The sequence below is a fragment of the Zalophus californianus genome, chromosome 11 (genome assembly GCF_009762305.2).
Source record: "Zalophus californianus isolate mZalCal1 chromosome 11, mZalCal1.pri.v2, whole genome shotgun sequence".
Classification (NCBI taxonomy): Eukaryota; Metazoa; Chordata; class Mammalia; order Carnivora; family Otariidae; genus Zalophus; species Zalophus californianus.
The window spans coordinates 111995854-112021926 of record NC_045605.1 but is presented as its reverse complement, the minus strand read 5'-3'; the positions used below and the strand labels follow the sequence as shown (position 1 = coordinate 112021926).

General features: G+C 58.6%; 1 protein-coding gene across 1 annotated transcript; it reads left to right on the top strand.

Annotated features, from left to right (window-relative positions):
* Positions 1-9138: 9138 nt before the first annotated feature.
* On the top strand, positions 9139-17385 carry TNNT3 (troponin T3, fast skeletal type). Its single transcript, XM_027579120.1, has 10 exons — positions 9139-9153; positions 9293-9311; positions 11880-11925; positions 12620-12736; positions 12844-12921; positions 13160-13273; positions 13383-13492; positions 13633-13723; positions 15520-15560; positions 17154-17385. Exons 1-10 carry the CDS (start codon positions 9147-9149, stop codon positions 17206-17208), a joined length of 678 nt encoding a protein of 225 aa, XP_027434921.1. The 5' UTR covers positions 9139-9146; the 3' UTR covers positions 17209-17385.
* The last annotated feature ends 8688 nt before the right edge of the window (positions 17386-26073 follow it).

Sequence of the window (26073 nt, the reverse complement as noted above, 5' to 3'; positions counted from 1 at the left end):
GGTCTGGTCACTAAGCAGGGCTCAGACGTGACAGACACCTGGCCGGGGACTCACAGAGCCCTCCACTCCACGGAGGGCTCCGGGACCTCGGGCCACGTGCTGTGACTGAGGAGGCAGGTGGGCCCGTGGCAGAGGACGCGCGCCCCAGACACCGCGCAGGGAGGGCGGCTGGGCTAGGGGAGTCGGGGCCCCAGGCAGGGGCCCCCACGGCAGCCCGGCCCTCAGAGAGCCTTGGGCTGCCTCCCCCGGGCCACCCGGTCGGTCCTGTCAGCCCTCCTCAGCCCGTCAGGAATGTGCCCTCTCTCTCGGCGGAGGCGGGGGAGGGTGGTAAAAATAGAAGCTGACACTCTTCCTCATCTCCTTCCCCGCACACGCGCCCCCATCCTCGCCTCCTCAGGCCTCCTCCTCGGCTGTTCCTATACTTGGTAAGGGGCCTGCATGGGCACAGCCCCCTCCCGCCTGCCCCCCGCGCCCGGCCACCCAGCCCCTGGCCAATGGGCTGCTGGGCAAGATCAAATGTCACTATAACATGAGTTCGTGAGCGGAGCGGGCACTGCCTGAGCCGGTCCTGCCCACAGGGAGCTCCAGCCCGTCTCTCCAGACTCAGCCACAGGTTGGTATGGCCCAGGGCTGGGCAGGGCCGGCCCGCCACTCGAGGCGCATCTGGGGTCCCGGGCTGCTGAGGGTCCAGGAAGCCATGTTCCCACATGTCTCCCCTCTGAGCACGGCAGCTTGGAGGACCCACGGAGCCACCCCCAGGTCCCAAGGGTGCTGGCATGGAGGGTGATGCTCTCCAACCTGAACATGGGGAATAGCCATATTCCAAACCACAGCCCAGCAGCCGGGGAGGCCTGAGGAGGCAGGTGCGGGCTCCCTGCAGGGAAGCAGGGTGGAGGGCTGGAGGGAGGCCCAGGGGTCGAGATGAAGAGCCCAGGAAGGACACGGGCCACAGCTCAGAGGGCCACCCGGCGCAGGGTCCTGGCTCGCCCCCGGGGCCATCTGGGCCTTTCCATGGGGCTCCAGTAAGCTCAGGGCCCGAGGCCGGCTCCCCTCAGAAGCGGGGGGCTCTTGGCCTCAAGTGGTCATAGCCTCCAACCATTTGGAGAGCCAAACATGAGGCGTCTCGTGTAATTCACCCCAGGAGCGGTTCCATGGGGAGAGGCGGCTGGGGGGCCTCGGGGCCAGCTCCCAGAGGTCAAGGACAGGAGCAAACAGGGCCAGGCCGGGGGTGGAGTGGGGACCTGGGATCCGTCCCCCACCTCTAGCCGTGGAGGAGGAGCACTTGCGCCCCAGAGGCCCCGCCCACGCTCCTTGCCCTCCCCGCCCTCCCGGCGCCTCCCCTGCCGGCTCCTTCTGCGTGCCCTTGGCCATCCCATCATGGGGGGGGGGGACCCGGGCAAGGAGCCCCTGCAGGGCAGGATGGGGGCTGAGGCTGTGCCGGGTGACGCAGCCCGGGGCCCCCAGCCGGTGGGGGCAGGGCCTCCCACCCTCCCCACCCCATCTTGTCACCTGGGAAGGAGGGAAGGAGGGTGTACATCTCCAAGGAGCTCTGACCTCAGGAGCTATTTTCACTCTACCTCCCTCCCCCACTCCACACTGAGGGCAGAGCACGAAATGGACAACTGACTTCCCTCCCGGCTGTCGAAATGCTGCCCCCTGCCCTCCAGCACACCCCACCTTGGCCCCTCCCCGACAGCCAGCCAGCTGGGGGCACAGAGCCGCCCCGTGGTGCAGCCTTCGGGGCTCCACTGGGCGGAGGGGCAGGATTCTGGAGAAGCTTCCCCCACGTCGGTGAGGTTTTGCTGCCCTGACTCACGAAAGGGGCTTCCGGGCACCCTGCCTGGGGATACGGGGGTCCTCCTGGTGCCCCCCTTGGACTCCAGCCCAGAAGACGGGAGAGCAAGATGCAGGAGCTCTGGCAGGCCTGGGACACCTGTGGGGGCCGGGGGGGGGTGGGGAGCTGGCCAGGAGGAGACCTGAGCCGGCGGCTCCCCTCACAGCCCCCCTCCCCGCGTCTTGGGTTTCTGGGCAGAGGTGTCTTGGCTAATTTGGGTGCCTATTTCTGGACACCTCAGCTGCCACTGTCTTCTTAAAAATAACCAGCCACTGGGCTCAGGCCACAACCGCCCCCTCTTGAAGCTGCTGACAGGTGTAGGGCCCTGCCAGGGTCGAGGGGGGCCCCGGGCTCTCACTGGCCCTCCCACCCTGGAGAGTGGCCCACCAGGAAGGCTGAGACCCCCAGCTGCACACAGGCGGGAGGCTCTAACTTGAGGGGGCAGCAGAGTCCTCTTTCAGGAAAGAGCCGTTTCTTGGGCTGGGGTGGGGGAGCAGAGATCTGGGGGTTAATTTTGCATGGAGCTTAAACTGCTCTGGGAAAATTAACATTCTGGACAGAGGCTTCAGAAAGCCGTTCCCACCTTGGTGATGTGATGTACATGCATCTTTAGATGATGAGCTTGTGTTCGTATACGAAGCTCCCGGGGCTGGGGGGGTGGGGCACAACTACCGTCTTCCACTAAGCTGCAAAATGTTGTCCTGAACGCCATGTGTTAAGCCCCGGGCCCCTCAGGCATGTGCAGTGGCCAGCTCACGGAACGAGTGTCCCCGAGCGCGCTGGCCGGGCGCCGGCCGCACCTGCACACGTGCGGCCGGGCCCGAGCACAGAGCTTCTCTGCAGACGTTGACAAATTCAAGAGCATCCACGGGGCCTGGGAAAGCAGGCTGAGAGGGGCCGGCCGGATGGGGCTGTCCGCTCAAGTTCTTGCTCAGGGCCCCGGCTGGGGGACGCACAGAGAAACAGCCCAGACCCTGGCCCCATGAGCTCGGGGCCCAGTCTGCTCTGTGGGGGTGGGGGTTGGGGGTGGGGGAAGACAAGGAGAATGGCTCATGCACCCTTGTGGTTTTGGGAGAGGGGACTGAACAGGGGCTGTGGGGGACTCCCAGGGCACCCCCACGGGAGAATGTGGGGTCCCTGCAGGAAACTATCAGTTGGGGAAGGGAGCTCTGGGCTCACACCGGGAGGGGTTGTCACGGGGATGGTGAGGCACGAAGACCCAGGAAGGTTCAGCACGCCCACTGGGGGAGTGGGGCTCTGTCACCTAGGGGCTCCCAGCGAACCCCGAACCACCTCAGCCCAAAGGCAGAGACCATCAAGAAGCAGGTTTCGAGCCACACCAGCAGGGCTTCTCTGCTGTCCAAAATAGTCTGGACAAGCACCGTGCATTCTGGATGACCCTCCTCGGGGAATATGCTATAGAGAGGGTGTCTGCCCTGGGTGGGGGTGGACACCACGGCCTTCCAACATCCCGTCCAGCCCCAAGATTCCAAGCTCCAGGCTGGGGCCAGGGCAGGAAGGGGGGCGGGGAGGGGTCAGAGTCCAGCAAGGAGGGCTGGGGGGTGGGGTTGCTGCGGAGGAGGCCCGTCCCAGGCCGGGAGCTGGCCTCCACCCTGTCCTTGGATGTCCCCTCACACCCCCAGCCCTAGGAGCCCAACGCTCGCCCCTTCCAGCACTTCCAGACCAAGGCCATTCTGACTCTGGTCGCGTTCCTTCCCCCACAGAAACAGTCCCACCACCATGTCGGACGAGGAAGTGTGAGTACCAGTCCCAGGAGCCACCCGCCCTGCGCGGGCCCCCTGAACCTGGGCTTGTGTGCAGAGGCCAGAGGACCCGCGGTCTTAGGAGACACGGGGTGAAAGCCCAGCTCACCCCTTCTCTCTCTCTCTCTCTCTCCGCCCCCCCCACCCCCGGCCCCAACAGTGAACAGGTCGATGGTAAGTGTCAAATGATTCTCCCTCTGCGTCCACCCTCAGGGACAAAGTCACACGTGAGACAGGCCCATATGGCTGTCGACAGCACGGTTCTCCTCGGGAAGCCCTGGTGGGAAGCCCGAGTTTTGCCACGTTGGCTGCCGTGGGCGCTAGACCGACCCCCTCTGAACATGGGCTCCCCACTCCTGCCCCTGCACTCGGGGCCCCCTCTTCCTCCCAGGACACATCCCGAGATGTGGTCACGTTTGAACCCTGCCCCTGTACACCCAGTGGGCCCTGCAGAGCTGTCCAGGGCAGCGTTCAGGCCAGGGCCTCCAGGGCTGGCGGCCTCGCCGCGCTCTCCCAGGGGGACTTGGGCCCCCCGTCCCCTGCCCCGGCAGGATTCCCGGGGTATCCAGAGCCCAAGCCCCCCAGGCCCCCTCCTCAGTGGTTCGGGGTGGGGCAGCTGGCTCCCAGGGCAGCCCGCTAACACGGTTCCCGTGTTCTACCCCGTTGCAGAGCAGTACGAGGAAGAAGGTAATCCTGGCGGCCCCACATGCCCCCGCCCCCGACCCAGGCCGCCCCGCTCGGCTCGGGACGCGGCCTCACCCCCACTGGGCTTCTCGGACTCCCGGACCCCGTCCTCCTCATCACTAATGACCACTTGCTGTCACCTCTAATCCCCCACATCTTCATCCACTAATAGACACACACTCGTTAATCGTTCGTCATACCCATCCTGGTGGTGCCGTGTGGACAGACCTGACGTGTGCTTTACGACTCACCCTCATTAATATCAAGGGCCGGCCGTGTGGACCCCGCTTGTCTCTCCCTCCCCTGTCTCTGTGTCCCCGCGTCTCCCAGCATCCCCACCTTGCGGCCATAACCTCCGGGCTCATCCGGAGACCCCTCCCTCGCGCGGCCCGGCGTCTGTGGGAGTCTCCCGGTCGTGCCTGGGCAGGTGTGGGGCGCAGGGGAGCTGCCGCACCTGGGAACCGCGCGGAGAGGCGGCTCTCAAGCCCGGGTGGGTGGGTGCTCTTCCGAAATCCCTGGCACGCGCTCAGGCCCGGGGAAGCGTTCACGCAACTTCACCAGGCAGGGCCCAGCTGTGAGGCATGCTGGGTGCTGTGTTTTGGAAATATTTTGAAAACACTTGGCTACCCTAACAACGTGAGCAAAACATTTCTTTTTTTTGTGCTGAAAAGGTGGAAAGACACACTTCTGAACAGGCCATGTGGGCCTGGGGAGCTGCCCCTTCCCCAGGGAAGGCCACGTGGCGGACAGGAAGGGTCTCCTGCCCCCGTTTCCCCCAAGACCCTCAGTGTCCACGTCACCTCGGGCATGCGCAGGGACCGCGTTGCCCGCCTGGACCCTCCCGGGCGTTTCTTACTACAGTGGGTTTTGTCCCCTGCCCTCACTTCCGTCACCCGTGGAGCAGGACTTGGCTAGGCCCTCCCGCGAAGACACACCCGTGCTGGGGCGGGCGGGCAGGCGGCGGGTCCCAAGGCCCATCTGGGGGGCCTAGGCCCCAAGGAGGGAGCAAGAAGCCGGACCCTGGGGCCCCAGGGGTGGTCACAGGACAGAGGCAGGGTATAGGCCCAGGTCTCCAGGGCTCCCCACCTCCGGCTCTGAGGGCCAGTTACCCCTTCTCCTGGGGGACTGGCCTCCTTCCCCGCCACCCCGGGTGCACCCCTAAATGACTGTCCTTGTTTCCTCTCTCCCTCCCGGCGCTCCCACCTCAGAAGAGGCCCAGGAGGAAGGTAAGCGGGGTCCAGGGCCCCGGCCCCCACAGGTACCCCTAGCGCTCTGCGCCCCTCCCCCAGTGTGCCCCCACCCTCTAAGGACGTGCTGTGTGCTCCTGGCTAACCTCTCCTCTCTCCTCCTGCCGCCTGCACACCTGGCGCTCCTCCACCTGCAGAAGTCCGTGAAGAAGGTATGAGGACACAGGACTTCTGGTCCCCATGTGGGGCCCAGGGCCTGGCTGGAGCCCACGCAGGGTGGGGGAGAGGGCAGGGAGGCAGCGAGGTGCCAGCCAGCAAAGGACTCCCTCATGTGGCCCTAACATCACCCACTAACCGTGGCCAGTGCTTGACCAGAGTGGGGGCCCGGCACTCCCCTGACTCAGGCTGAGCGGCAGATGGGACTCATGCCCCCAGCACAGGGAGACTGGGTCGGTGGGCGGACTGCTGGACCGGCCTGGCCTTGCCAGCCCTGAAACTCGGCCTCCGGCCCAGCGTGGGGAACTGAGAGCCCGCGGCCAAATCTGACCCTTTGACCAGGTCAGGGCCCCAGGCCAGATGGCGGGTGAGCATGGGGTGATGGAGAAACAGCCCATCAGCCCCCAGCAGGGACGTTCCCCGGCCATGTCCCCAAGACCTGCCCCGTGGGCCCCTCCTCGGGATCCCGGGGGACAATGAGAGGTTTGGGGAGCCTGCGCTCTGATCAGTGGCCAGAGCAGCCAAGGCGGGTGCCCATGTCAGTGTGCCCTCGGAGGCCAGGACAAGAAGGGCAGTGGGGGCAGGAAGTGGGGTGCCCTCTGGGCCTGCTCCCCTGGGCTGTGGGCCCTGCCCTGCCGGTTCCGGTGTCCCCGTACCAGGCCACAGCCAGAGCCTGTCAGCCCCTGCCAGTCCCTCCTGGGGGGTGAAGGACAGGTGGGGACCCCATGCCCCCCACAAGTCCACCCTTGAGCCCCAGTTCCCCGTCAGGTCAGCGAGGCAGGGACAGGACCTGGGGGTGGCGGTGCCCGCCAACACTCACCATGTCTCACTGGCTTCCCGCATGCTCCCTGCTCCTTATCCTCGGCCACTGACCCTCCCGAATGGCGACCGGTGTTTCCATTAACCTCGGATCCTTCCTCCTTTGACCTCTTGTTCTGTGGCCCTCCCTCCCCCATGAAGTTCATGAACCAGGTATGTGCCATGACTTCAGTCCCGTGTGGGTGCCCGTGCACACGCGTGACCACGTGTGGCTGTGAGCCGGCACCCAGGCCACGCAGGAACAAGAGGGCCCCCGTGTAACCTACTCACAGTGTGGTTCTGCTCAGACCCCGCCATCTCTGCCCCTTCCCACCACCCCTGCCCCCAGCCTCTGCCCAGGCTCACGGCTGATTTTCTCTCTCCCCCCCGCCCCACTGTGCTCTTCTGCAGAGGAGGTCCAAGAAGGTACGTCCCCGCCCCCACGCACATCCCCGCACATCCCCCCGCCCCGGCCTCGCTCCCTGCCTGACTCCCACCACCTTCCCACGGGCTGGGGACACGGTGGGAAAGTTGGGTCTGGGTGCAGGCTTCCTCCTGGCCCCTTGGCGCACACCCCTCAGGGGTGTGGGGATGAGGCCCTTCTGGGGCCACCAGCAGGAAGGTGGGCGTGGCCAGCCCCAAGACCGAGTGCTGAGCCCATGGTCCGAGAGGGTGCTGGCCTTGGGAGGAGGGTGCTGAGGTCCACTATGACCCTCTGGACTGCACAGGGCCGGGTGGAGAAGAGCAGAGGAGGAGAGAGGGCAGATGCCTCCACCCTGCCCTGGATAGCACGTCAGAGGGGGAGTCAGGAGGGGTGAGGTTGAAGGGAGGGTGGAGGGCCAAGTGGGGTGAAACAGAAAGTCAGGCTGAGGCTCGAGGCATTACGGCAGCGACCTGGAACAGCCAGGGGCCTTGCGTGCAAAGGAGCAATCAGTCAGGTCCCGCATCCCACCCACCACCTGGGCCGCAGCCAGGCACGCCCTGGCGTGAGGAGGCCCCTGGGTGGGCCGTGCCTGGGCGGGGGCAGGGGACTCGCAGGTTCGAGTCAGGGGCCCGTGTCAGGGAGCTCTTGGCCCCTCTGCTCGGTGGGGCCGCGGGGGCCTCCGGGCTGGGCCTGAACCGCGAGCACAAGCCTGAGAGTATCTTCCCTTCCTGGGCCCCAGAGAGGCCGCCTGCACGATAAAGGGGCGTGCTGGCCCCCGCGTGGGGCGGCGGACGCTCGGCCGAGCAGGTAGAGGCGTCCAGGGGGCTGCGGGCCTGTAGGGGCCCATGGTCAGCAGGGCACCCTGGAGCCCACACTGAGGCCGAGGCAGAAAGGCAGGCAGATGGTGGGGGGGTGGGGGTGGCATCAGCCCCCCCCGCCCCCGCCGCTAGCCACCGCTGCAGGAGTGCTGCAACGCGGCCCCTCCTTCCACGGGCTCCCTCTCCGGCTCTCGGCCGCCCCCCACGCCCCCCTGCACCCGGGAACCGCTTCAGCTCGGCCCCCAGAGAAGGCAAGCACACCTCAGCAGCGCCCCTCTTCCCCACCAAGCCTTCCTTCTGCCCCTTTGTCAGGTTCCTGCTCCCAAAGCACCCCTTTTTCTTGCTCCATTTCCCCATGCTCACAGCCCCCCACCCCCCGCAAAGTGCAGGGAGAGGGTGACATCAAGCCCACTTGCTAAGTGGCCAAAGTGCTGTCAGTGGGCATGTGGCGGGCTCCTGAGCACCCAGGGGAACCCGAGCCAAGGGGAGCCAAGGGGGCCACACCCAGTGCATGTGCAGCAGCCCCCCAGGCCCCTGCCCGGGCTCCCGCAGGCAGAGGACGGAGTGCAGAAGATCCAACACATGTTCTCAGCCAGGCCTCCTTGGGTTCAGATCGGCCAAGGGCCCAGAGCAGAGACCGAGGGCTGAGGGCAAGACCTTGCTAGGCTGTGTGGACCCCAGGCTGTGACCCGGCCAACCAGGACCTCTCCGAGGCCTGGGGGTGGGGGTGGTCAGAGGAAGCACCCCCACATGAGGGCAGCCAGGATCATGCAGGCAGGCGGGGGCTCGTCTCAGGTCTGGAGGCCCACATGGACCGCCACACGGCAGGGCCCAGGAGGTGGTGGAGGGAGAGCTGGGGGGCCCATCCAGCCTCAGGAAGAGAAGCCTCTTAAGGCTCTGCAGGGAGGTCAGGAGTGCCCTCACCCCTGGGGGCAATCCAGCCTGGGCCCCACGGCCCGCTGTGGGAGGGTCCAGGCTGTGTCTGGACAGACCCTGAGATGGAGAGGACCCCCTGGCTCCCCACCCCTCTCCCTCACCTGCCTTGTTTTCCTTCCCTTTTCCCGGGGTCAGGCCTTGCTGTTCCACAGGGCGTCCGCCACGGGGCTCTGCAGCCCAGCCCTTGCACACTTCTGCCCCAGACAGAAGTGGGGCGGTCAGTGGAGACCGGCCTACAGACCAAGGGCCTGGACAAGGGGTGCATCCTCCCCTCCCCCTCAGTCCCCATCTCTGCCCCCTCCCATCAGACCACCTTCCTTCCTCCTTCCCCCTGCCCTGCCTGGCCCCTGAGGACTCTGTGTCTCTGGTTTCCAATCCCTCCTTCGTCCCGCATTCCCTCTCCTGGCCACGTCCTGGTCCACGTGCCCTGAGCTCTCCTCCTGGGAGCCCACAGGGACCTTTTCCTGTTGCTGGCAGGACAGGAGCATGGCTGGTAGGCTCAGCTGGAGAGGGAGAAGCAGGTGGGCGTGCGGGCGGGAGGCCCCAGCCCCCAGGGGCCTGTAGGCAGGAGGGGGCCACCCCACTCACCGAGTTTCTCTTCGCTCTCCCCATGCTGGCGCCGTGGTGACCAGAGGAGAAGCCAAGACCCAGGTGAATGTGGGCTCCGGGCAGGGCTGGACGCTGAGGGGGGGCGGGGGACCAGGACCAAGGTCACCTGGGAAACTGGGGTCCCACAGAAGACAATGCATTTGGGCTCTGTAGAGGGTACACCCCCAAACCCCTGAGAGAAGGTGGCCACGTCTTTGCTCCTTGATTTGGTATTTAAAGCTCTAGGTGTCTGACGAAAGCCTCTGATGAAAATGGGATTATTTGGGGCGGCTGGTGCCTTCCCCCACAGGTAGGGAGCAGAGTTCACCTGGGTGCTTCTTCCCCAGCAAGGAGCACAGATGAACTCTGGGGGCCCAGCAGGGTGTGGCTGTGCCCCACTGTCCAGTGTAGGCAAGGAGGACTCCCTGTGGGAGGAGGTGGGGGGCCCACGAAGAAGGGGGGTGGGGGCTGGGGGAGACGGGACAGAGAGAGGGGGGCTCCCTGGTCCCCCGTGGCTGCCGGCCTGCTATGGGAACCCCCCCAGGCCCTAGCCGAGAGGCGGCCCTGAGAGGCGGGTGGAGGGAGGGTCTTGCCCCCGTGGCCCCTTCAGAACAGAACCACCAGTGGACCCGCCATCTTTCATGGCCCTGGGTCCTCTGGGGCACTGTCGTCCTCATCTGGAGGGTCTTTCCCACGTTTTACCCACTTGTGAGCATCTCAGAGATTTTGTTTTTTAACCTGACGACCCTGACTTTTCTGTGTTCGACGAGCACTTGCAAGCGCACGGTGCGTGACTCCCCACCCCGGTCCAGTTGAGTGTCCCTCCTGCGCTCCGCGCTGTCCGGCTGGACTTGCACCAGCGCGCCGGGGCTGTGCCCCCCGTGTGGGACGCCCTCGGGGGTCCGCGGGCACTGCGGCGCGTCAGGGGTCCGGCCAGCACGCCCCCAGCCCCTGCACTTTTATTTCTCAGCAATTTTAAATAACACTGCTGGGTCCCAGATATTTTCTAGTTTTAAAAAAATGTTTGTGTTTTCATTATGAAAATAAAACACCTCATTAAAGAAAATTTGGAAAATACGTAAAAGTCCAATGAAGAAAAAAAAAAAAACCGTCTATAACTCTCTCAGCCCGCCAGCCAGACTGCGGGAAGGCGCAGGGAGGAATAAAAGCCCTACTTCTTCCTACTCTTTCCGTGCGTAGGGCTCGGAAAAAAAGATTTAAACTCTGAGCTGTTTTTCAAACATCATACTGTCTATACAAACTTCAATTCTGCTTTTTTAAAATTTAGCACTATTCATAAGTATTTTTCCGTGTTTTTACATAGTCTTCTTAAATATTTTGAATGGCCACATAATATTCCATCAATTGGACAAACCATAATTTTTCTAACCGTTCCTCTTCTGCAGGACATTAAGGCCTTCCCCAATATTTTACTATCATAAATAATGCTGGGTGGAAAGCATTTTCTGTCTTTCGGGTTATTTCCCTAGGCCACATTCCCAGAACTGGAATTACTGGGTCAAAGAGTATGAACGTTCTTCAGGCTTTCGACGTTTGCTGCCAAATTGCTTTCCATGGGGGCCGTGCCAGTGCAGGCTCCGCCGTGGACGTGAGCGGGTCTGTGCCCCACGCTGCCGCCGCGCCCAGGGACACTGATGGATGAGGGGGGCCTCTCAGGGCCGCTCTGGTCCGCACGCCTCGGATGGCTCCAGGAGCGCCTTCCCGCGTGCTTGCTAACTGGCCGCCTTTCTTCCCCAGACTTGGCAGCGTGTGCCTCCTGCCCATTTATCTAACGGCAGAGACGTCTCCACGTGCTCTCAGCCATCGGTTTGCACAAGGATATAAGTCTTCTCTGTGCTTGCTGAAAATATTTTTCTAGTCTGGGCTGGGGTTTTTTTTCCCCTTTCAATTTTTGCTTTTTTTTTTTTTTTCACATACATAAGTTTTTCATTTGCGTGGAGTTGTCTGGCTATCTTTCCCCTAGCGGGACCTTCTGGTGCTTCTGAGCTTAGGAAAGCCTCTCCCGTTCCAGCATTTGGGTCCATATTCAGTTCCACGTCCTTCTGTGGCTTGTTTTAAAAAACCTTGTTGTTGTTTTAACTCTTTGCTCCATCTGGAATGCACGGGGGCTGGGCCCAGGGCTGATGGCGGGTTACGGCCGACCGGATCCGGGGGTCCCGTTTCTTCCCCAAACTGCTTTCTGCCCAGCCCCCTTCCTTTGGGTCCCCAGAAGGAAAGATTCAAGAGGGGTCGGAGACCCGCAAAGGGTCAAGACAGCTGTTCCTGACCACAGAGGCCAACACCCCTCGGGGGCCTGCAGTGACCAGCCTGCCTCTGGCCTGGCCTAGCTGCATTTCTTTGTTTGAGAACGAAAGGGAGAGTGCCCTTCCTGATCAGACGGGGCTGAAACAGCCCTTTCGATGTCCAGATGTTGGTAAAACAGAGAGACGTGAAGAGACTGAAACCTTCTCAAAGGGGTCAGGCCACACTGGGGACAGAGGGTTATACATCTGACTAGAATAAAGGTCAGGCAGTGTGTCCGCAGCTGGGTGCCCAGGTGGGAGTGCAGGAGGGCCAGGCCCCTGGTAGGGTCTCCCCCTGCCCCCGCTCACGAGCCTCTCTCTTCTTCAGACTCACTGCTCCTAAGATCCCGGAAGGGGAGAAAGTAGACTTTGATGTAAGTTTATGGGACCCGGATCAACACGGCCTCCACCCTCCAACCCCTAGCCTTCAGGCTCCAGATCTGTGAAGGTCATCTGCTCTCAAGCAGCCAGAACTAGCACTTCCTGGTTGCAGGCAATTCTGCCTTAATTTATTTCTGGACCAGAGGAAAATCCCTCAGTGTGAGACATCTGTCTTCCCTCCTCTCCCACCCATGTATCCATCATCCACCCACCCACCCACTCATCCATCATCCATCCATCATCCATCCACCCATTATCCATGTGTCCATCTATCCATTATCCACACCCATCCATGCATCCATCCATCCATCTATTTAACAAAGTACCTCACTCACCAGTTCCCTCTCTGTCTGGCCCACTCGGAACATCTCTGGGGATGACAACAGAGCCAAGCCAGAGCCAGTCCATCCCGGGGGTGCTGATGACCTCAGGGCTGTGCAGGGCCTAGACTCACCCATGGGGAGGGCACCATTCCTGCACTGGAGCTAAGGGATTGGGCAGCCCCTGGTCCTCAGGAGGGCAGCAGCCGCGGGGACGTGGCGAGGGCAAAAGGTCCCTGGCCACCCTCGGAGTTCGCGGTGGCCAGAGGAGGCAGGGTGTCCCTCCTGGAGCACAGGAAGGGACCACCTGCTGCACCGTGGGCCAGGCAAGATGAGGTTCGAGAGAAGGGGCCTCCTGCACTCACAGGACATCCAGAAGAAGCGTCAGAACAAGGACCTCATGGAGCTCCAGGCGCTCATCGACAGCCACTTTGAAGCGCGGAAGAAGGAGGAAGAGGAGCTGATTGCTCTCAAGGAGAGGATAGTGAGTCGGGGCAGTTGCGGGTGGGGGTGGAGGTGCCGGGCACTCTGGCGGGGGGGCGCTGCGGTTGGCAAGGCTGGGCTGACCTGCTCCTGCTCTTCTGGCCGCAGGAGAAGCGCCGTGCGGAGAGAGCTGAGCAGCAGAGAATCCGTGCCGAGAAGGAGAGGGAGCGCCAGAACAGACTGGCGGTGAGGCCCATGTCCCCTCTCCCACCCCGGACCCCAAGCCAGTGACCAGAGCAGATTCCCTCTCCTCTTCCTGAGCAGCCCCCTGACACCGGTCGGGGCCGGAGACCCTGGCTAAGGTCCCCATGCCCCGCAGCCCCTGCAGAGAGTGCTAAGCCCAGGGTGGGTCCTGGAAGCCTGCCCGGGAGCTGGGGGCTGCCCCGGCCCAGCACTGAGGGCCTTGGGGACGGGGTCTCCGCAGGAGGAGAAAGCCCGGAGGGAGGAGGAAGACGCCAAGAGGAGAGCAGAGGACGACTTGAAGAAGAAGAAGGCCCTGTCCTCCATGGGCGCCAACTACAGCAGTTACCTGGCCAAGGTGAGCTCGGGCCTCAGAGCCACGGCCGCCGACAGCACACCCAGCCACCGCCACTGAGCCGTGCGGTGCTCCCCTCCTGAGGCCAGGCCGCTCTGCTGTGTCCCCACAGGCCGACCAGAAGAGAGGCAAGAAGCAGACCGCCCGGGAGATGAAGAAGAAGGTGCTAGCAGAGAGACGCAAGCCGCTCAACATCGACCACCTCAGCGAGGACAAGCTGAGGTAGGCAGGTGTCGCGGCCCAGGGGTGGCAGCCAGGCCGCTGGGCAGGTTCTCCATGGTGGCCAGAGGGGGACAGCAGGTGGCCTGGACCCTGCCTCCCAGGGCTTACCCAGCCAAGCCGCACCTTTGCCACCCTCCCAGGGACAAGGCCAAGGAGCTCTGGGACACCCTCTACAAACTGGAGACCGACAAGTTCGAGTTTGGGGAGAAGCTGAAGCGCCAGAAATATGATGTGAGTGCAGACACCTTGCAGCTTGGCCGCCCACTGGGGGCCACCGCCTCCCCAAGTCCCCACAGCCTCAGGCCTGAGAAGCCCATGTTGGCTGTCCTCATGGACCCTGCCAGGGACTGTGGCTGGGGGCACCCTCTGAGCCCGCCTCCATGCCCCCAAGCAATCGGCCCTGCTCTGAGGGGCCGCAAGGGAGAGCAGAGGGCTGAGCAGTCTCGGGGTCCAGTTTCCGATTTGCCTGGGGCTTGTGGAAAGCCCACCCTGGGTAGCAGTAGGTTTCTCAGGCACCGGGGTGGCCTCCCTCACAGCCTTCTCTGCAAAGCCAGGTCCCAGCTGTGTCCGCCAGAGACATCTGCTTCCTCAGAGCCCCTGGGGGCCCCGGGCTCGGTCCCCGAGCTGTCCCCTCCTCGGTCAGAGCAGGCAGAAGGGTGCCACGCGTCCCCGCTCGGCAGCTGGGAAAGGGGTCTGGGACTGGGTCATGTGGGGGGTGGCTCCCTAGAGTTGCCTGCGAGGGGCTCACAACTCAGAACAGCAGTCCCGTGCAGATACTGTCCCCTCGGAGGCCCTTCGGGCCCTGGGGAGAGGGTGCCGTCCTGGTAACCAGCCTGCTCTGTGCAGACTCAAACACCTCTAGCTTCCCTGTCAGAGGCATGGCCCCCACCCCTCAGTGTCCTCCAGAGTCCCTGGTGGAAGACAGTTCACACCCAAGGGGCATCTCCCATGGCCATCCCTACAGGCCACCAAGACAGAGGGTGTCCAGTGACTCCTGGCTCCTTCTCAAGAGCCATGCCCTAGGGCAATTTGCCTGGTCCTTCTGTGCCTCAGTTTGCTCACCTCTACCAGGAGGAGGACCATCCAACTGGCCCTGGGGCTGCCCCCCCCCCCCGCCGAGCACACACATCCCTGTGGCTCCGCAGTGTCCAGGCTCAGGGACAGCACTGCCCTCTCCCGGTGGTCCCCTGGGATTGGAGGGCTGGCTTGCAGAAGTGGGTCCACGGGGTTGAATCAGGGACCCACTGCCTCCTGACACTCATGTGCACGACCCATGGTGGGTCCCCGGGGGGGACTGGAAGGGCCATGAGGGCCCAGGGCTGGGCTAGCCCAGCCACAGCAAGGCCCCAAAGCCTCAGCCACCCGCCCAGCCTGTTAACCATCTTGGTCTTTCTAGATCATGAACATGCGGGCCAGAGTGGAGGTACTGGCCAAGTTGTAAGTAGGCAGAGTCCACCCTGGACCAGGCTCGTGGTGTGCAATGCACGGTGAGCCTCTCGCATGGCAAACTGGCTCGTTGCGGATGGCGGCGGTGGGCACGGCCTCCAGCCTCCACCTCGTCCCCACCACCTGCAGTCCGTGGCTGCTGAGGCTGACCTGCTGTCCTTGCTGGCAGGTGGGGGAAGGGCTTTGCCTTTCCCTGAGCCTCTCTGCCCGGGCTGTCAGGAGGAGGGAGCCAGGGGACCGCAGGGCTGGTCGCTCAGCAGCCACCAGACTCATGGGCTCTGCCAACCTCGCCTCCCTCCCCACGCCCCTGCCCCGCATCTTGCCGCAGGCTACAGGTGAGTGGCCAGCTCCAGAGCTGCTGTGTGTCTTGGCCCGGGTCTCCAGCGCGGGCCACCAAAAGTAAGTCAGAGGCAAGAGCCCCATGGGCTGAGGGCTGGTGTCTTCCACCCAGAGGAGCCAGGACACAGTAAGGGCGTGGCGGCCCCGGCGAGGCGGCGAGAATCCACTGAAGAAGGGCACGCCGGCCACAACCCGTGTGGCCCTGCCCGGGCCTGCCAGGTAAGTCATTGTGTTGTTCGCAGATCACCAACCTCAGGAGCCGCATCGACCAGGCCCAGAAGCAGTGAGTAGCCCCTCCCTGGGGCTCTGTTCGGGGCACGTGGCCCCACGGGGCTGGCCGCCGCTGCCCGACCCCGGGCCCAGCGATTTCGGCCAGTCCTGGTGGCAACCGACCCTCGGCAGAGCAGTAACAAGACTAACCAGCGGCCACTGGAGCCCGCATGCCTGGGCCCCGCACCCCTGGACCTGCAGGCTCCTCTTGCCCTCTCCTCACCCCAGAGCCTAGGAGGAGGCCGACTGCGGGGACATGGGCGGTCCCGGGCCAGCTCCCCAGGAGCCTGGCAAAGCCAGATGGGGCTCCTGGACATCCCCACACTGAGCTGCCTCAGCGGTGAGCTGGCGCAGGCCATCAGAAGCCCGGGCTTTGTCATGGGTCTCCCTGCAGCCCCGGGGGGGCCTCTGGTTCCTCGGAACATGAACCCTCAGTCCATAAGGTCACCCTGGGGTCTGCGGGACCCATGAGCACAGCGGCTGGGAAAGGTCTGGAGAAGGCCTGTGCTCTGGCTCCACCTGTGTTGGGATGTTCCTCCCAGCCTGCGCTGAGCCCGTTCCCACCCCACACGGTGCAGTGTCCCCAGGACTGCTCGGACGGGGGTTTCCCTCCTCTGCTGGCCCCTGCCCCCTTACTGCTCCCAGGGCTGGGATCCTCCGCCCTGGGGGACTAGTGAAGGTGACCCCCTCCTCCCTGGGCTCTGTTGTGTGAGGCTGATGCGGGCTTTGTGAGAGCCCTTCCATGCGTGTGCACGCGTGTGCATGTGTGTGTGCATGCGTGTGTGCATGCGTGTAAGGGTACTCAGGCTAACCCCTGCAGGACGGACCACGGGCACGGCCACCGGGGCCAGGGCTTCTCCCGAAGCCAGCCTTGGGAACTGCATGGCCTTCTCCAGCCAGAAGTCGTCCCAAAGGGTCAGCTTCCGGGGCCCACACACCCTGTTCCCCACCCATGGCATCCTGACCCAGCACCCAACTCCCTCCTGGCTCCCTGGTGCACAGAGGGCCTCCGACAGACAGGGCAGGATCCTAAGGATGGCCACCCTGCAAGGTGCTGACTTCCCCCCACTCCACGGTCCAGTTCTAACAGGGGACTAAAGGCCGGACAGAGGCCTCCCAGGCCCCAAGTCTACCAGGCCTGGTCTGCTGGCCAAGAGTCAGGGACCAAGGTAGCTGACTGTCCAGAGCCTCTCCTGCCCCAGGAGGCTGTGACCTAGGAGGCTCTTTCCAGGCCACAGTCCCTGGGAGGATGATAGCCATCTGCAGAGACGGCTTCCCTGGCAGGCCTGGGGTCTCCCCGAGGTGGGGCCCCTGGAGCCCAAGCTCCTGGCCGGGGTTAGGGGGTGTCCTGTGCTCTCTGGTCCCTCCCCTAACCACACTAACTGTCCCAGCACAAGGCGCCCAGGCCCAGCCGGGCCAGGTACAGGTGAGTCGCCGCTGCTTGGAATGTGTGCCCGGGGCTTTGAGGTCAGACTGGGCGTTTCGCCCTGATAGCGGCCTGCGTGGGCAGAGCTGCCAGGGCTGGGGGTCTGCCGGGGGCCGAGGAGGGGCTGGGCCGGGGGCCCAAACACCCAGCCACTGAAGATCAACTTGCTTCCTTTTGCAGTAGCAAGAAGGCCGGGGCCCCAGCCAAGGGCAAAGTCGGCGGGCGCTGGAAGTGAAGCAGCCAGAGGAGCTCCCAGAGGCAGAGACCCTCGGCCCGTGCAGCCTGTGCGGCAGCATCCGGCCCCCAGGCATGGGGGTGCAGGGCCCACCCCCAAGCACCCCCCACGTCTCTGTCCTGGCTGCCCCCATCTCCCGGGGTCTGTGAATAAAGCTGGCAGACTCCCCTCCACCAAGTGTGCGCTGGCTCTTGGATGGGGGGTGCTGGGGGCGCGCAGACTGGAGGAGGGGGCCGAGCTAGGGAGGACAGAAGCGCAAGTCGGGGGTCCGAGGGACACTGGGGTCCCCTTCAGGGGTCAGGGCACATGGCCGGGCCTGCCAGTGGCCTCCACATCTGTCCCCCCGACCCTGCAAGCCCCTATGACCCTCAGTTCTCCACCTCAGCGGGGGTCTTTGCCCCCCGTGAGCAGTCCCCCACCGCTTGAGTCTGCTCTGAAGCCAATTTGGGGTAGAAGAGCTTTGCCTTTAGAGGGGTCTTGGGGGAGGGGAGCGGGAACACAGTAGGAGAGCTTACAGGCGTCCCCCGGAAATGTGGGGGCAGAAGCAGGGTCCGGAACAAGGGGGTGCACATAGCCGGAGGGGCCTCTCGCCCCCAGAGGAAAGGAGCAGGAAAGCACGTGTCAAGAGAGCAGACTCAGCAAACACAGACCGTTCTTTCTATATTATAAGAGAACACAGTGCACAACTGTGTAATAAATTTGAAAATCCTGACCAAACAGAATTATGGAAAATATAAATCACAAAAATTGGATGAAGACGTAGAGCCTTGCACAGCGGAGTATTCATGGAGGAAGCTGAATTTCAGAGTCCGGAGCCGCCCCTCCGGGAAGGCTCTGCAGAGTGGAGGGAAAGAGCAAGCGTGCCCTGCGGTCTGCCATGGGGTGGCGGGACCCCAACAACAAGGGTGAACCCCCAGAGAGCACATGCACACGTGTGCCTGCCCCAACACACATATCCGTGCCCCACATGAACACACATCCCGCATGGAGCCACACACCCAACAGACACCAATTCACCGGCACACACATGCCCCCCACATACATGCACCCCCCGCTCCACATGCCACACCTGTATGCAGGTGCACTAACAGCCAATGACCGTTACTGCAGTAATGCAAAGGGGGACACCTTAAGAGAACAGGGGGTGGGAGCCACGGAGCCCCCATTTCCATCCCCCACCCCCCACACCTGCTGCCTAGTTCTGAGAGGCTGCCCTGGGGAGCTGGTCAGCACAAGGGCAGGAGGGCCAGCCCCCCACCTGACCCCTGGAGTGGTGCAGATGCAGAGCAGTGTGAGCTCCCGAGTCACCCGCAACCACAGGGAACACGAACAAGTCTGGGGTTTCAGTGGGAGGTTTTAAAGCACATCTCCGTTGCTGCCGGGCCGGGAGGACCAGAGTGATGGGGGCTGATATGAACCAGACAGTCAGGCGGCAGAGATGGGCCTTGGTGGAAGGCCGTTCCTGCAAACGGGGAGCACGTGTGATGCCTTCCCTTGAGCTGCCTCAACTGTAGACCAGCACCCAGCACGTGGAGCCTGAGGCCAGCCCTCTGCGGCCAAGTCCCATGGGGGGGGGGGGAGGCGGGGGGCAGGTAACTCATTAGCATATGTTTAGAAATGTGAACACATCTGGGGGAGGCTGGGCTCTGCTGAGCGGCAGCAGGAGGCTGGGGACTGAAGGGGGCCCAATGGAAAAGCCCGGGGAGGGACCCCCCAAATGCTAATGTTAAGCATCTAATTCAAGAAATTGGAAAATAAGCCTGAAACCGAAACCCAGGGAAAGAGAAGCATGGGATAATGAGGAAAGAGAAGATGATGGGAATTCCCAGTGAATGCACAAGCTCAAGGGTCGGACGTCGGTTTTGCAAAAGGGCTGGTGACATCGTCCCACATCAGCCTCATGGGCAAGCGGGAGGGAGAAGGCCCGGATGAGGAGGGTTAGGGTGAGGAGCCGAACGAGAGCACAGCTGTAGCCGAAACAGAGCTACTGGCACAAGCGCATCAGAAACTGCTTCATGACGGTATTCTTGAAAACTGCGTAAAATGGCCAATTTCTACGGGAAATGGGACTTACTGCGTTGACTCAAGGTGAAGAGCAAAACGTGAATAGACTGACTTTGTTTTAAAGAGGTTGAGCCACCAAGAGTACGAAGAACTGTTTTAAACGACATCCTCCTCTCTAATGCGGTGGTTCTTGAGTCACTAACAGAGCAGAGGCTTGGGGGGAACCCAGGTGTCCGGGCCAGAGCTTTAGGTCGAGAAAGAAAAACTTCCCAAAAAACAAAAGAGAGGGCAGGAGGGGCGCCTGGGTGGCTCAGTAGGTTCAGCATCTGACTCTTGATTTCGGCTCAGGTCACGATCCAGGGTCGTGGGATCGGGCTCCAGGTCGGGCTCCATGCTCAGCGCTGAGTCTGCTTGAGATTCTCTCTCCTTCTGCGCCTCTGCCTCCCTCTCAGGCCCTCTCTCTCTCTCTGTCAAATAAATAAATGAAATCTTTAAAAAAAAAAGAGAGAATAGGAGGGCAAGGAGAAAAGTATTTTGTCTTATCTACTTGTGCCTTAAAAAATTGCCACTATTCCCAACCAAATAATTATCTACAAAAAAAAAAAAAGAAAATCTGCAATTCTGAATTATTAGAATTAAGAGTTCTGTGTGGGTACACGAGAGCATAAGATAGAAAGATCGAGAGTTAGGGACAGTGTTTAAAAATATCATTTACAACAGAAATGTTAAAACATAACAATAATAAGGATAAATCTAGCAAAACATGTGCAAGACAACCAGAGAGATAATAAAATCACTTTATTGAAAATATCTAAAAAGCACCAATACCTGGAGATTGTTATATGTTCCCTAAAAGAAAGCAGTAATAGCTTAAAAGTGTTCATTCTCCCTAAATTAATCTATGAATTCAGGGCAACTTAACCATGTTCCCACAAGGACATAATGTAAATTCATGCTGATTCTAACATGCGTGGGGAAGGAAAGGGGGCTGTGGACAGCCCAGACCGTGTGAGGGGAGGTGCCGGCTCCCAGATAGACACGTACAGGGCCACGGGCTCGGACATGGACACAGAAGACAGGCCCACGTGCAGGGCCACGGGCATACCTGCTGTGTCGGGGGGCGGGTATTGCGGAGGCAGACAGACCAACACTGAGAATAAATAAAACAGGGTACCACCTCCTCACACCAGCCACCAAAAATCAGCCCCCCCACCCCCACCCCCTGTTTGAAGAACTAAATCTGAGAAGGAAAACATTACAACTTTTAGGAAGCAGCTATAGGAGAGCATCGGAACAGGGGAATTTCTTAAACCAGGTGTAAAACCTCCCAACCATAAAACAAGAGTTTGATAAATTCCACAGGCGTAAAGAAAGTTTTAAGAACATGAATCTCTCTCGGTTAAAAAACAGGGTCCAAGTGAGCGAGCTCTAAAGGCCTTCTTGGCTTCACGCGGGGCTCTGGACTCAGGCAGCGCCGTGGAGCCGGCAGGAAGGGGCCCCGGGGAACAAGGCATGAGGTCGCACAGGGAGAGGGGTGTGGGCGGGGGAGGGCAGCCTTGGCTGCCTGGGGGGATGTGGGGCTCTGTCAGCCGCCACCTCATCCCTGCAACTGGGCCACTACTAAGTCTCAGTTTGGTGGCGTGGGCTCGGGACAAGGGACTGCATCTGGGTCCTGCCGTCTCTTCCCACATCTGCGCCAAAAGATGCCTTGAGCCTAGTGGACCACAAGCCACGTGTTAAGAGCGGGTATTTGTAGCACATCCCTGATGCAGGTCCGTGTTGGGCGTATATAAGGAACTTCAGGGCACCGTGAGGAGAAAGGCAAGCCGCTGAAGAGAAAAATGAGCAAAGGGGGTACAGAGTTCACAGAGAAGAGCCCGGGATGGTGAGTGAATGTACCGGAAGTGGGAAGCAGGAGACCACCCTACACCGCCACAAAATGCCAGTCCACACACACGAGGGGGGCAAAGGACAGATGTCGGTTAGGGGAAGGGGGGCTCGTGTTTCCAGGAGCACACCAGCTGCTGCATGCAGGTGGCAAAGGACAGGCTGGGAGAGGCTCCGCTTTGCAGCCACGGGCGGGACAGCTATTGGAGGCGAGGGTCAGGACTGGCTGGGGCAACGACGGCACGGCGCGGACGGCGCACCCAGTCCAGTCCCTGGGTGGTGAATGGAGCAACCTGCCCATTACTTGTCAAGAGCGAGGTACCCTGAAAACGGGGAAGCAAGCGGGTGGCAGCACACTAGCCAAGCGGTAACCCCCGGCAAGGGGTTGCGCTGAGGACACACCACCTGAGCCATGTTCTAGCCCGAAAGTTCAACCTGATTCGAATCATGAAGAAACCACCCAACAAATCCAGCTGTGGGACCCACTTCAAGACAACTGGCCCAGACTCTTCAAAACCGTCCCTGACCTAAAAGCCCCCTGCCTCCCAAAAAGAAAATTAAAAAAAGAAGGAAGGGTATTGACCAATTAAATACAACGCATCAGCCCTGATTGCATACCACATCCAAAGCCCAAAGTGACGCCAGAGGACATTTTGCGACCCTTGTGTTGGTGGTGTGGTGGTGGAAACATGGCTGTGGAGGAGGAGGTCCTTGCTCTGAGACTTGTCTGCAAGCCTCCCTCAGGGCTCAGGGAGGGAGGGAGGTGGGAAGCAGGTACGGCAGAACCGGGTCTGAACGCGGCCAGCACTGGCACGGCGGTGGGCACCTGCACTTGGGAGGGGGTGCGCGGAGGCGACTCGCCACACCTGATCAGCTCGAGGAGGTGTGCCAGTTCCTCTCCTGGCACAGATCGCTGTGGGCAATTACAGAAAGTTCGAGCCCTCATCCAGAGCACAGTAGCTAGGTAAATCATGGTATAGTCACAGATGGACTGCACACAGTTAAAAGAAAGGACCTACAGCTAAATGCAACCACTGGCAAAGTTTTGAAAATACAACATGAGCAAGTTGCAGAAGGAAAAAATTGCTTACATAACATTTTTTAAAGTATGAAAACAAATTATCCATGCCTCGATGTGAGGAACACACATTGCAGATGAAGAGTCCTTTCCAGGCAGGAGAAGGGGATTTTACTGTGAAGGGGCGACCCAGATCATTGAGACAGGGTTCATCATGTTTTATTTCTTAAGCCAAGTGGTGGGTGGGTAGATGCAGGTTCTTCCTATTTTTATTTATACCTTCTGGTGTATCTTAAATAGTTCATAATTGTTAAACATCGGGGGGAGGGCACTTGCCAAAAATCAATCCTTATTTCTGAGAACAAAACAAAGGCTCAAGAAACTATAGAAAACTATAAATAAGCACTTCCTTTATCTACGCTTGGTGGTGGAACACGAAGGCATTTCAGTCCAAGACAGGAACCAAATGAGGATGCCTGCTTTTACCATTACTCTTCAGCCCTGGGCTGGAAACTGAAGACAATGACAAAGATGTTAAACGGAAATAAGATGTATAACTTCTGGAAAGGAGGAAACCAAACTACCACATTCCTAGGAGCCCCGAGAGAGTCAACGGAAGAGCTTTCAGAATAAATGAGAGAACTCGGGAAAGTAGCCAGATGCAAAATACATATTTTAAATAGACATTTTTTTATTATTTTGTAGCAACGACCAGCAAGAAGATAAAGTGGAATAAAAATATTATTCTCAAACAAAACAAAACAAAGAGTGTAAAATACTTAGCAATAACCCTCTTAGGAATGTCCAAGGTCTGTAGGAAGAGAAGGACAAAGTTTAATGAGAAACATAAAAATGAACTTTGAAAAAAAAGAAAACGAGAGAGAGAGAAAAATACAACTTGTTCTTGAGTAAGAAGTTTATAAAAATCAGTTCTTCCCAAATTAATGTATAGGTTTGCCAGATTTTCAACCAAAATTCGAATAGGATGTACTTGGGAGAGAAGGGTGAGCCAGGGGTGGGGAGGTGGTTGGCAAGATGAATCTCAAATTCATAGAAGAGGAAAAATAGGCAGGAATAGCTAAGAAAAACTTGAAAATTAAGAGCAGATTTCTAAAGTGAAGGTATTGTAGCTGATATGTGCTGAGTGCTCCCTGCAGATCCATGGTCTGACAAAGCTTCTTTTGCTTTGCCTCATGCAATGTTCACAGTAGACCAAAGAGGCAAATATTCTCATCATATGCATTTTCCAGAAGAGCAAACTGAAGCTCAGAACAGGCTACACCAAGTCCCAAGGTCACACAGCCACTCACTAAGTGGTGGACTCAACCGTAGACTGTGAATTACAACTCCACACCCTCTGCTCTTGACAGTTGCAAAATTTCTTCCAATTCTACAGTATTTATCAGCATGATACCACGTCTATGTAAGCATCTGAAAGCATCTCAATGAAAAAGGGGTGGTAGGATATTTAATAAAGGAGGTTGAGAAAATCAGATGTGAGTGTGAAGAAGAAAAGGCAATGAGATTTTCACTCCATGCCAAATACCAAAATATATGCCAGGAGAATTAGAGAGTTCAGTATGAAAAAAATTATTAAAACTAAAACTAGTGAGAAATGTAGGTGCACGTTGGTCTGCTTTCATGCTGGGGAAATTTTTCTAAGCTCACAAACAATGGAAACATCAGGGAAGTAAAGGAAAAGCTCAGTAAATTTCATTACTTGGAAATTTTAGGTTTCTATATACCAAAAAATGTTTATCAAAAGGCAGACATCCACTTCTAGCCAAGATGGAGTAACGGGCCAGATTTATCCTCCTGCCTGAAACAACCCAAAAAGAAAAAAAAAGGACAAAAATACATAAAACAATGTTTTTCAAGACTGTGGACATTAGGGGCGCCTGGTTGGCTCAGTCATTAAGCATCTGCCTTCAGCTCATGTCATGATCCCAGGGTCCTGGGATCGAGCCCCATGTTGGGCTCCCTGCTTGGCGGGAAGCCTGCTTCTCCCTCTCCCACTGCCCCTGCTTGTGTTCCCTCTCTCTCTGTCTCTTTCTCTCTGTCAAATAAATAAATAAAATCTAAAAAAAAAAAAAAAAGACTGTGGACGTTAGGCAGTAAGCACCAGTGGTCCCAGGGAGATGTGAAAGAGTCAGGTTGGGTCCTACAATTGCCCAGCTTGCTTTCTTGAGAGAGTTTCCAGGCTTCGGTGCAGGATGGAGGACCTGTGGAGTGTCCAGGGAGAGAACCCTTGGAGACATGCAGAGGGGCTCCTCCAGCATTCAGCAGAAACTGTCCAAGACTGAGAAGAGAGCCGCTGAAAAGGACTGCAGAGACCAATGCCTGCTGCTCACACAGGGGTGGGAAGATGGTCTGTGCCCAGCAAACAGACTGGAAAAGTGAATACTTGTGAGGCATCGGGTACTCAGAAATGTCTTGTCTCAGTAGCAGGAATAATTAACCCTGGATAAATAACGGAGCACTTGCTCCAGACCTGCCTTACAAATTGGAAAAAGAAGACCAGAAAGGATCAAACTGTGTCCAGGTAACTTAACTGCATCTCAGAACAAAGCTCTAGAATATTTGTAGAAATATAAAAACATTCAACTCCCACCAAGGAAAAATTCATAACATCTGGCATCAGATCAAAAATGATCGAACAGGCAAAGAAATAGGAGAACGTGACCCATAAGGAGGAGAAAATCAATCAAAACCAACTGTAGGAGTGCCTGAGTAGTTCAGTTGTTAAGCGTCTGCCTTCTGCTTGGGTCATGATCCTGGAGTCCTGGGATCGAGCCCTGAGTCGGGCTCCCCGCGTTGGGCTCCCTGCTCAGCGGGAAGCCTGCTTCTCCTTCTCCCACTCCCCCTGCTTGTGTTCCCTCTCTCTCTGTCTCTCTCTCTCTGTCAAATAAATAAATAAAATCTTAAAAAAAAAAAAACTGTGATAAGTTAACACTGTAAACTAAAACCCCTAAAGCAACCACTAAAATAAAACAAATAGTCACAGCTAAAAAGCCAACAGAGGAGATAAAAGGGAATAAATAAGACTTGATGAACTCCAAAAGAAGGCAGAAGAAGAGGAAAGGAGTTAAAAGAATGGGTGAGCCAAATAGAAAGCAAGTAACAAGATGATTAACTCACACTCAACCACACGGATAAGTACATTAAGTATAAATGGTCTACACACCCCAATTAAGAGGCAGAGATGGTCAGATTGGATTTAAAAGCAAGACCTCACTGTGTGCTGCCTATAAGAAACTCATTTTATTTTATTTTAATTCAGTTAATTAACATATAATGTATTATTAGTTTCAGAGGTAGAGTTCAGTGATTCATCCGTTGCATATCACACCCATTGCTCATCACATCATGTGCCCTTCTTAATGCCCATCACCCAGTTACCCCAGCCCTACACCCCCCTTTCCCCTCCAGCAACCCTCAGTTTGAAGAAACTCGTTTTAACAAACAAACATACCAACTGGTTACAAGGAATGACAGAGTTATATGAAGCAACAACCAACAGAATTGAAAGGAGACGGACGAATCCTTGGTCCTGGTCAAAGATTTCAACACCCTCTCTCGACAATTAATCAGACAAGGACGCACAAGATCAGCAAGGACATAGGAGACTTGAACAATACTGCCAACCGACTTGACTTGCTTGACATTTATAGAACACTCCTCTCAAATACACATCATTTACCAGTGCAGACCATGTTCTGGGCCATAAAACATAACTTAATTAGTTGAGAAGGATTCAAGTCACATAAATTATATTCTTTGACCATAGTGGAATTAAGCTAGAAATTAATAACAGAAAGATCCTTGGAAATTTCTCAAATGTTTGGAATCTAAATAACACACTACTAAATAATTCATGAGTCAAAGAAAAAAAAGGCAATTAGGAAGTGTTGTCAACTGAACGAAAATGAAAATGCAACATAAGGGAACTCACGGAA